Below are 11,078 nucleotides of genomic sequence, written 5' to 3' on the forward strand. Positions count from 1 at the left end.
TTTCACCATGTTGGTCAGGCTGGTCTTGAATTCCTGACCTTGTGATCCGCCTGCCTCGGTCTCCCAAAGTGCTGGGATAACAGGTGTGAGCCACCACACCCAGCCCACACTCAAATTTTTTATGTAGTTTTAGTAGAGACAGGGTTTCACCATGTTGGTCAGCTGGTCTGAAATTTGTGACTGCAAGTGATCCTCCTGTCTCGGCCTCCCAAAGTGCTGGGATTACAGGTGTGAGCCTGTGCCCAGCCCAGTGTTGGTTTTTGAGAGCAACTCCCCAGTTATAGGAGTTGGAGCTCTGCCAATTGCTGTTTTACTCAAATGTGAGTTTTGACCTGCCCCATCGCCAGCCCTGGGGTTGCTGTCCCCTCCCATCTCACCAATATCTGGTCACACCAACAGATTTTGTTCTCCCTCCACTTGGTGCTGACTCAATCACTTACAACCGGGTTGGTGGAAGAGGAAGAGGCAAGGTGGACCTCTTAGGCATTATTGCACAGGAAACAAAAATGCTGGCTTTAGCCAATGACAGAGTGGCCTGCAGTGCGGTGCCCCGTTGGGTCCAGCCTGCTGGCCCTGTGCACCCAACACGAGGTTTCCATTCTGAAGTTCTGACAGTGGCTATGCACTTTTCCACAGCCTCTCAAAGCAGCCCTCACAACTGCAGCCAGGTGCTTTTATGTACAGCAGGGTCTTGCTGTGTCCCCCAGGTTGGAGTGCAGAAGCGCAATCATAGCTCACTGCAACCCCAAGCTCAAGTGATCCTCCTGCCTCAGCCTCCCAAGTAGCTGGGACTACAGGCGTGTGCCACCATGCCCATCTAGTTTTTAAAATTTTTTGGTAGAGATGGGGGCCTCACTATTTTGCCCAGGCTAGTCTTGAACTTCTGGTTTCAAGTGATTTTCCTGTCTTGGTCTCCCAGAGTGCTGGGATTATAGGCCAGAGCCACTGCCCCCGCCTCCAGCATTTTTTAAAAATGCTGCCTGGGTGACAGAGCTTTCCCGTGCACCTGTGACTCCCGCAACAGCACTGCACACCCGTGACCTGCCCCAAATGGGCTGTGGGTTTGAGGATGGGATCACAACAAATCACAGGATGGCCACGTGACCGGCAATCTGCCGCTTTTAAAATATAACATTTATTGCTTAGATGGTTTGATACAGAACAGCTGTCTTCTCATTCTGAATTTGGAAGTTCTATACAACTGAATATAAAGAGGAACAAAAAGTACCAAAACCAAACTTGTGATTCTCTGTTCATGTGGCATAAACCAGTTTTGTACATAACATGTAGCAGCAGTTTTTAAGTTCCCTTTAGAAAAATATGAATTCTACAAATTATTGTTTCCTGTTTAATGCATGGGCTGAAATCACTAGGATCAATTTCCTTCTGAAGAAAGAGAAGAGGAAAGAGACGAACAGAGGGTGAGAACGTACGGTGAATCTTTCTGAAACGGGCATCCGCCTGTTACGTGGCTTCCCCAGCGATGCTTGGAAAACAGCCCTCCGGGTTTTCTTTTGTTTTCACAGACAGGTGTTTCATGTAGTGATTGAATCTCAGCATCATGTCCATTAATCAATGAGAAAAAAAAAAAAAAAAAAAAAAAAAAAAAAAAAAAAAAAAAAAAAAAACGAGAAAAAACTTGCACCTCAAAAAACTTTTCAGAAGATCCATATATATATATTTTTTTGTAAAAGCCCTGAGAGAAGGAGAAAGAGAATCAAACAAAATGTATAGAAACAAATTAGCTGGACATGCAAACTAAGCTATGATTCACCCAGAGTTTAAACAAATCACACATTTCACAGTTTAATATTGGGGGGTGGTGGGCGGGCAAAAACAACAAACAAATAATACGTTTCTCCACCTCACTAATGTGGCAAGACCTTATTGACTATGAGGGTACAGATCAAGGCTAAGTAAAGCTTTAAATCAATAGTGATTATTGCGAGCGGCAGCCCCGGCTACACACATCGCTGGGAGCTGATTACTGCTACATCTCAACGCAGCGTAGAGTTTAGTCACAGCTTCTCCCCACAATATTGCGAGTTTAGTGTGGAGAGTCGCAAAGAAAAATACACAAGAAACCCCAAATAATAATAACAAAAATAACAATAACAACTGTAATAATAATAAAAAAAAAAAAAGCCTAAGGGATGTATGAACTGGTTTTAACTAAGTAGACCAAGAAATCATTGGTTCTGATTTGCATTCATCTCTACATTAAATAAAACCTTGTTTTTAAACTGGTTCATACATCCCTAATACAGTTAAAAGTCATATATACCGCAACCTTTTTTCCTTTCATATGCAAAGATATCACTTTTCATTACCTCAAGAATATCTATCTTCCTTTGAAGTCTGGGAGGTTGGATTTCAGAAATTGGTGAGGTGGTGGAGAGAAAGGGGCGTGCATGTTTCTGTGAGAACAGGTCTAAGAAAAAGAGGAGCATGTGGGGCCAGAAAAGGCCTGGGGAAGGAAGCTAGGGTGCAGGGGTGCCTCCCCAGGGAAAGGCAAGAGGCTCCACGCACTGCAGCAAGCCAGGAGTTCCCAGCAGCAGGCTGACTGGGCTCCCCCCGCCCCAAGGTCTCGGCTGAGAGACCAGAAGCCAGTTGCAGTGGGCTATATTCTCCTCCCTGCGGGCAGCGATAGTAAGGGAAGTCTATTGCCTGCATAGGATGCTCATGAGTAAAAAGAATCCTGCTTTTTTGCACCCAGGGGTTTGGGCTATTTAAGAAACTAGAAACAGCATATTTATCTTCAAGCACCAACCCCACATCGCAGGAAGGTAAATATAAACCTATTTCTCATCTGACATCTTGCATGTGTAGTTTTATTACCAGTAGTAGTATTTCCTCGCTTTGCAAATGACAGTAGCACAGCTGGGGAAGGCTTGGATTGGGCTTAGCGGGAAGACTGGGAATACCTCGCTCATGAGTAACGTGCCCGGTCACCGGGTCACTGCTTTGCTTTCTCCAAAGCCATCTCTGCAGTGCTCCGGGCACAACCCTGGCTTCTCAATGCCCGTTCCCTGGATGCACACATCCTCAATCCACCCTCTCTGAGCTGCTCCTGGGCCATGCTTGGGAAGACTGCTCATGGCCAAATTCTGCAGTGACAGAAGAAAGGCTTGTCTCAGTACAGTAGAAGAGCTACCACCCGAAGGTGCCAACCACAGCCATAGGCACATTTTTACTCGGGGACCTGGGTGCGGCACAGGTCTCCCAGGACAAATATTGCCCATTTGATTCTGCTGACTGCAGAGACCAGCAAACTGATGAACTAATAATAATAATAATATTAATAATACATATACTGAAAGGGAAAGGGGACAATCAAACATATGCTATCCGTGCATGTTTTCCATAGATTAAGTTGCCAGGGGAGTAACTCTTCTCTGTAGTTAAGAACGGATGTCTTGAAACTTGAACAGTGACCATGTCTAATGCTGACAGAGTGGAAACGGACAGGAGGTTGAAGCTAGACTCTTTCCTGGTTTTGGCTTGAAACCATATTGGAAACCTTCATCAACCACATCCTGTAATACCAAGGACCAGATGACAACTCCACCATGAAGCACACAGGAAAAAAAGGAAAATGTCTATTTGAGAAATTATCATCTTATCCATCTCTCCTCTGGTCATTTACATGAAATTCACATCATTTTCTTCCAGTTATTGGCTATGGGTACCCAAAGGTATGTTTTTTCCTTCTGTTTCCAGCTCACAGAATAAACGGTGCTATCACAGATTCACAAGAACAAGCTCACACACACCAATACAAAATAACGCTAATGCTCAAATGAAAAGGTCCTCTCCAGACAATTCATTACAATATTTGTCTTAAGAAGTCATTTTGGAAAAATATAACACCCAGGATGATATGGAGGGATCCGGTAAGTAGTGAAGGCACTGGAATCGGCAGGGGCTGGGGCCTCCCACACAGGCTGCGGTAAGGCTATGGCACTGAGCAGCGGCCACGCTCCTGCGTGTCTCTCGCACTCACTCTCTCTCAATCCCTAACAGCCGAAGGGCACTGAGGAAGCCCCATGAAGTATAGACTTGCGACGCTTTGCTCTGCTGGCTTTTGTCTGTGCTGAGGGGGACTGAGGCTGTCACTCCATTCCCAGGAGCTGCGAGGCACCGTCAGCTGTGGCCAGGATGGGGTGGGCGGGCCTCTTGCTGCAGGGCTCCAGCAGGTCCTGCCCGAGGGCCGCAGGGCTCTCTGGGTTAAGGTCACCCCCGCCAGGCTCGGATGCCCGCCCTGCTGTGACCTTCTCCTCCCTGTGGCTGCAGTCCTTGGTGGCATTGGCCAAGCCCTCCTTCCGGTTCCGGGTGACGGCCATGTGGTTGCTGGCATTGGGAGCCAGCTCAGCTTCATTCTCCGAGATGGGGTTGTTGCCGCTGTGGGTAGACTCGTTCTCGCTGTCCTCTTCACCCCGCTCGTCCTTGTCACTGTCCTTCCCATGGTGTTTGGCATGCCTGGCTTTCTGGTGGATCCGCTGGTGGCGAACCAGGCTGTGCTTCAAGGTGAAGGTTCGCTCACAGGTCTGGCATTTGTATGGCCTTTCCCCTAAAACAACGGAAGAAAGAAAATATGTCCATTAGCCAGAAGGCACCAGTACCCACCACACCCTGCTCTGCACAGGAAGAACAAGGCTCCTGGGCTGTTTGCAGGGGGCCAGGACTCCTTCCTACTCATCCAGAGGCCTCTTACTTGAACCAGCAAACTGAGGATAGACAAGCACTGTTTGTTGGTTCAAGCTCTCAGTTTGAGACGTTCCTTCTGATTCCTCTCTCAATCCAGGCACTCTACATATTGATCCAGAAAACCTGAGTCTAGAAGCAGAACCCTCAGGAGATGTGCAGACTGGCCTAGACTGGAGCCTGGGAAGGAATCTAGAGGGAACCCCTCCCAGGGCTCTGCATGGACAGCAGCACCTAAGTCTGAGGCACCAGGTACCCTCTGCATTGTGATGTGGTGCAGGAGGGGCCTTCCTGATGGATCACATGCCAGGCTCAGGGCAGTAGGGCCCACCATGATTGTTGGGAGCCCAGGAATAACCCACTTCTGAGAGCCAAGGATCCTGGGCAGAGCTGGGCTGGGGGACATGTGTTCACTGTGGGCTATGGCTGTGAGAGGGAGGGAAGCTGCAGCTGAGAGGAGGGACTGGGGTTATTTTGGAAGGAAAAAAGGTGTGTCTCTTGACTTTACGAGCATATCCAGGTCTTTGTGCCAAAGTAACCACCCCTGCTCTGGGGTCTGCAGCCTCCACCCTGTAGGTGGTGGGTGAGCTCTAGGAGCAGTGTGAAGGGCAGTGGCTAATGGTCCTGTCCCAGTCACCTCAGCTGGGCTGCATGGCTAAGAAAGGCCCCCCTGACCCTAATGGATCCCCACGGTGCCTGCCCCACAGCAGCCTGGGGCAGTGCCTGTCTACCAGGCCACAGGACTACACAGGGCCAAGTGGCCCCAAATGCCCAGCACAAGCACCCTCTCCTAGATACCTCTATGAAACAAGGCAGCTATCACCCCACTCTACAGATGGGAAGACAGAGGCTCAGCAGAGCTAAGAGATGGATCACAGCACTCTCAAAAACACAACGGCTGAGGACTCTTGAGTCACCTCCTGCCTGGCTGTTAAGAGGCCTGTACGGTCTTCAAGGGCTAAGAGGGCAATTCCTTAAAACTCCTAGTTCACGGACTTAAAAGGGCACACCTGCAACGTAAGCAAACATTCTCTTGGTGGCCTCCGGCACCGTTTCAGGGGAGCTCCTAGGACGGAGGTGCCCCACTTGCCTCCTCTTGTTGGGCTGGGGATCTGGCCTGCCCTAGTTACCTGTGTGGGAGCGCATATGCCTGGTCAGGTCCTGCAGCGACCAGAAACGCTTGTTGCACACGCTGCAGACCTTCTTCCTCTTGTCTGCCTTGCTGGCCACGCTTTTGGGGATGTCTGTCTTTGGTTTCTTGTCATCATCGCTCTTCTCCCAGGACCTCTTCTCAGCTGCGCCCTCCCCATCGGAGGGGCCCTCAGTCTCCTCCGAGGGCTTTTCTGCCGGGGCCTCCTCGGCACCTGGGGCCGACTCTACCACCCCCGCAGGGGTCTCGGGGGGCTTTTCCTCCTGCTCAGGGGCGGGCTGGGGCCCCTCCTCCGCAGTGCTGGCTCCATCGCCCTTCTCCTCCTTGGGCTCCTGGCGGCCGTGCGCTTTCCGGTGGCGGCTCAGAGTGCCCAGGAACTTGAAGCTCTTCCCACAGGTGTCGCAGGCGAGCTTCTGCTCCTGCGCGGCCGCGCCCTCGGCGCTTGCCTCTCCCTCGCCCTCGGCCAGCTTGAAGTCCATGAACTTGCTGGCGAAGTCCAGGTCCAGGCTCTGGTTGCTGGCCGCGTCCTCCTCTGCGCCATCGGCGTCACCGGTGCTCTCCTCAGTGCCACGTGCTTCCTCCGGCTCATGGCTCTCCCTGGGCCCCTGCTCTTCCTGGTGCACAGGCGAGGCCGTTTCCACCTTAGCCTGCTCTGCAGGGGCATCCCCTGTGACATGGTGGAGTTCAGTGGTGCCCTCCGCCGGCTGCTCTCTGTCATGCGAGGTGAGGTCTAGCACTTCGCCCACGGCGGCCGCTGTCTCCGCATCCGACTGGCTGTCTGCGGGGCAAGCACAGCGGGGAGGGCTCAGAGGGGCGCCGCCGGGATGGGCTAGACCCACGCCAGCAGCCTAAACCCCAAACCAGTGAGGACTTCTTTCAGCCCAAATCCTCACCACCCGTTACATCCCCTAGGAGGACCAAGATGACCCTGGAGAGGTAAGAAAGGCCAAAAAAAAAAAAAAAAAAAAAAAAAAAAAAAAAAAAAAAAAAAAAAAAAAAAAAAAAAAAAAAAAAAGCAGCCTCCACATCACCTCTGTTGTGTTTGCAGGGCTGGCTGTGCCTCTGAACCCCTGGCTTCCACTGCCCCCGCCCCCAGGAAGGTGTGAGTGACTCAGGCAGGGCAGACAGGGGCTACGAGATAGGAGAGGGATGCATTCCAGAGACTCGCAGCACTAGGGAAGTTGAGGAAGCTGAGTTATAAGTTATTTTTCCAGTGCAAAGAGATCATACAAACATGCAACATACACAGGCCCACCCCCACCCCCAATCCTCCAAAGCATGGTCTCTGAAACTCAGGAAGCCACCCCAAGCCTGTATTTTGTGTGTATGATACATACACTCTTGCCTGATGCTCATCTCCAAGTGGAGGCTGCAGAGGCCCAAGGGGGCGCAGGCAAGCCTGTAGGCTTCCCAGCTGTCAGCCTCCCAGGAGTGGTGGAAACCTTTCAAAGGAAGGGCACTCCCGGTGCCAGGCTTGGCAATAGCACACAGGGAGGGGGGTGGACTGTCAATGCCTGTGAACACAAGGGTTCTGGGTACCAGGCATCTCACCTACCCTGACTTCCTATCTCTTGATTTGTTCTCATCTGTCCATCCCCCTCAGGAAAACTGTATGTGGCTAGCCCACTAATTTTCAATGATCCTCTTAAAGGATGACACAGTTGCAACATTCATGACATGAAAGTGTCAAAAGGCCTTCTCTTTACTAAGGTTGAAATAGGACTTAATAACTTCTTAAAATTATGTGCTATGACAGTGCATCAGAAGCTGGTGGGACCGACCTATTTAGCTGCAGATCCTATGTCTGATTTATTTGTTTATTTATTTATTTATTTTTCAAGATGGAGTTTCGCCTTGTTGCCCAGGCTGGCATGTAATGATGTGATCTCTGCTCACTACAACCTCCACCTCCCAGATTCAAGTGATTCTCCTACCTCAGCCTCCCGAGTAGTTGGGATTACAGGCACCCACCTACAATGCTCAGCTAATTTTTGTATTTTTAATAGAGATGGGGTTTAATCATGTTGACCAAGCTGGTCTCAAACTCCTGACCTCGTGATCTGCCCACCTCCACCTCCCAAAATGCTGGGATTTCAGGTATCTAAGCCACTGCACCCGGCCACTGTCTGATTTATTACTGCAGGGATTCAGAAGTTCCTCTGAGAATCAGGTGGATGAAAGTCATTGTTTTGTAGCACAAGTACAAGACGCCCCTCCCTCAATAGGCCAGATGTGATTGCAGTCCTTGAGCCAGCAGTCACCCACTTAACCTAGATTCCCACTTAATGTGATCAGGCGTAACTACAGTGTCAACCTGCATCCATTACTCCTCCTCAATGTCACATGCTCGATTATATGCCATCAAGGCAGTCAGGGGGGATGGGATAAGGAGCTGTCCTGTCCTCTCCTGAGGTCTGAGCAGATACTACCTACTGTTCACACCTGTTGGGGCTTTAGGCTTACCCACAGCCATCTGCATAATGCAACCACTTACATCATTTCACCTCATTAGTTTTACACTGTCTGCACTTTTTGGCAGCCACTGTTTGGGTATCTCGAAGAGATTTCAAAAGGAAATAATTATGGTATGAATTTTTTTTTTTTTTTGACAGAGTTTTGCTCTTTTGTCCAGGCTGGAATGCAATGGTGTGATTTTGGCTCACTGCAACCTCCATCCACCAGGGTTCCAAGAGATTCTCCTGCCTCAGCCTCCCGAGTAGCTGGGATTATAGGCGCCTGCCACCACGCCCGACTATTTTTTGTATTTTTAGTACAGATAGGGTTTCACCATTTTAGCCAGGCTAGTCTTGAACTGCTGACCTAGGTGATCCACCCATTTCAGCCTCCCAAAGTGCTAGCATTATAGGCGTGAGCCGCCGTGCCTGGCCATGAATATAAAATTTTAAAGAAGAAATGATTTTGGAAAATTACCAAAACCTTAAATATATGACTCCTGACATATGCACACCAATGTCTGGGTCACATTCCAAGGAAAAACTAGACGTTCATTTTCTTGAATCATTTCAACAGAGAGCATCTATAGAATGGATATTGGTATAAGCTCTAGAATATAAATACAAAATGCTCAATTTGTTTGTTGGCGTTGTGGATAATTTCCCTCCCTAGAGTCAGGGTCTACCCCTATATTGGCCCAGGCTGGTCTCAAACTCCTGGGCTCAAGGGATCCTCCTGCCTTGGCCTCCCAAAGTGCTGAGGTTATAGGCATTAGCAACCATGCCTTGACTTTTTAGGCAAAATTTTTTTTTTGTTTTGAGATGGAGTATTGCTCTGTCATCCAGGCTGGAGAACAGTGGCGAGATCTTGGCTCACTATAACCTCCACCTCCCTGGTTCAAGCAATTTTCCTGCCTCAGCCTCCCAAGCAGCTGGGATTACAGGAGTGAGTCACCAGGCCCGGCTAGCTTTCGTATTTTTAGTGGACCAGGGTCTCACCATGTTGGCCAGGCTGGTCTCAAACTCCTGACCTTAGGTGATCCACCCACCTCGGCCTCCCAAAGTTCTCGGATTACAGACATGAGCCACTGCACCCAGCCGGTAATTTTTAAAAGAAGGTTTGATCTCTGGTTACTTCCTCTTTGTCCCAGTATATCCTAGGCTACTTCTATTAATTTTTTTTCTTTCAGCAAATAACATGCATTATTTTAACTGCATAGAACATATTTAACATGATATACCTTGTAAAAAATTAAAATAAAATTTGAAACCAAACCCAAATAAATATCCTAAGACTAAATTGTTCCTGCTCTTGGGCCCTTCCTTTGCATGGATAATAGAGATCACCTGGAGTACAATGAAAAGCCAACTCCCTTTGACACGGGGCTTGGTTGTATTCTACCAAACTCCCACTAGGGGGAGTGTTTTAGCAGGGTAGGCTGTGCCCTTCACATTCTAAGCAATGACTGATTTTTATCAGTGATTTTCATGAACAAAAACTTCACCTCTTCGCATATCATGAATAGCCAACCTATTAAGGCCAGGTGCTTCATAATCCCCACTCTCAACACCCAGCCTCCCAAATGCAGGTAGCTGAGCTGATGACTTTTTATAAGCAATGCTACCTTAAAAATATGCAGTTCTCTCCTCTCCCTATCAGTCCCTCAGTTTGTGTTGTTCAACAACGGAGAAAACAGCTAGAGGACGCAGAAGGAATCCTGGTAGATAATAAACCTGCAGCTCCTCCTACAGGACAGTGGAGGCATCCCTAGTCAGCTCAACAATTAAAGATCTAGTGCTTCCTAAAAATTACATGTGCCTCAACCGATGTGACAAGACTACCAACCTAAGTAATTATCTGACCCGGCAGGGGTGCCTCTGTGGGGGAAGCCACTGTGTCTGCACTCTATCCAAAGCATTCGAGGACTGAGAGGGTTTCCTGAGGTGCAGTCCATGCTGGTACATGGGACTTCTGGGCTGGAAAAAGTGGCCACCATTAAGGGAGAGTTTAAACACTTTCATGTTTAGATGGATTAAAAACAGCCCTATGTAGGTGCCTACGAACGCAAAGATGAGGCATCACTGGAGGAAGGACCAAGGGCATATCCCTCATGGGCTGAAGGGGCCAGGGTGCCTCTCAGTCCAGGACAGTGAATGTAGAATTTCAGTTGAAATTTGAATATTCAAAATAGATCTTTAAGGGAGAACTGCCCCCACTGTGGCATTTTTAGCATTCTTTTGGGGGAATATGTGGAGAACATTTTCATGAAAGACCTTATGTGACTGAAAAAAGTCAGACCATGGGCCGGGTGTGATGGCTCACACCTGTAATCCCAGCACTTTGGGAGCCGAGGTGAGCGAATCACAAGGTCAAGAGCTCGAGACCATCCTGGCTAACAAGGTGAAATGCCGTCTCTACTAAAAACACAAAAAAATTAGCTGGGTGTGGTGGCGTGTGCCTGTAGGCCCAGCTACTCGGGAGCCCTGAGGCAGGAGAATCGCTTGAAATCAGGAGGTAGAGGTTGCAGTGAGCTGAGATTGTGCCACCATTTTGGGGAAAAAAAAAAAAAAGTCAGACCCACATTATAAAACATGTTTAGAAATTTTAAGAAAAATGCCAACTGCCGGGCGCAGTGGCTCACGCCAGTAATCCCAGCACTTTGGGAGAGGCCGAGGTGAGTGGATCACGAGGTCAACAGATCGAGACCATCCTGGTCAACATGGTGAAACCCCATCTCTACTAAAACTACAAAAAATCAGCTGGGCATGGT

The 11,078-nt window shown here is 49.0% G+C and overlaps 1 protein-coding gene across 4 annotated transcripts in view; it reads right to left on the minus strand.

The window, feature by feature from the left end:
• Positions 1-1,101: 1,101 nt before the first annotated feature.
• Positions 1,102-11,078, minus strand: part of RREB1 (ras responsive element binding protein 1) — a 150,903-nt gene continuing 140,926 nt past the window's right edge. For all 4 annotated transcript variants that reach the window (XM_017526759.2, XM_017526757.2, XM_017526758.2 and 1 more), the window contains 2 exons: positions 5,835-6,632; positions 1,102-4,570 (listed from right to left, as the gene is read on the minus strand). In XM_017526759.2, coding sequence (XP_017382248.1) covers positions 4,113-4,570; positions 5,835-6,632 — 1,256 coding nt within the window. In that variant the 3' untranslated portion in view covers positions 1,102-4,112. The remainder of the gene's footprint in view (positions 4,571-5,834; positions 6,633-11,078) is intronic.

This window comes from Cebus imitator, unplaced genomic scaffold (assembly GCF_001604975.1).
Source record: "Cebus imitator isolate Cc_AM_T3 unplaced genomic scaffold, Cebus_imitator-1.0 Scaffold43, whole genome shotgun sequence".
Lineage (NCBI taxonomy): Eukaryota > Metazoa > Chordata > Mammalia > Primates > Cebidae > Cebus > Cebus imitator.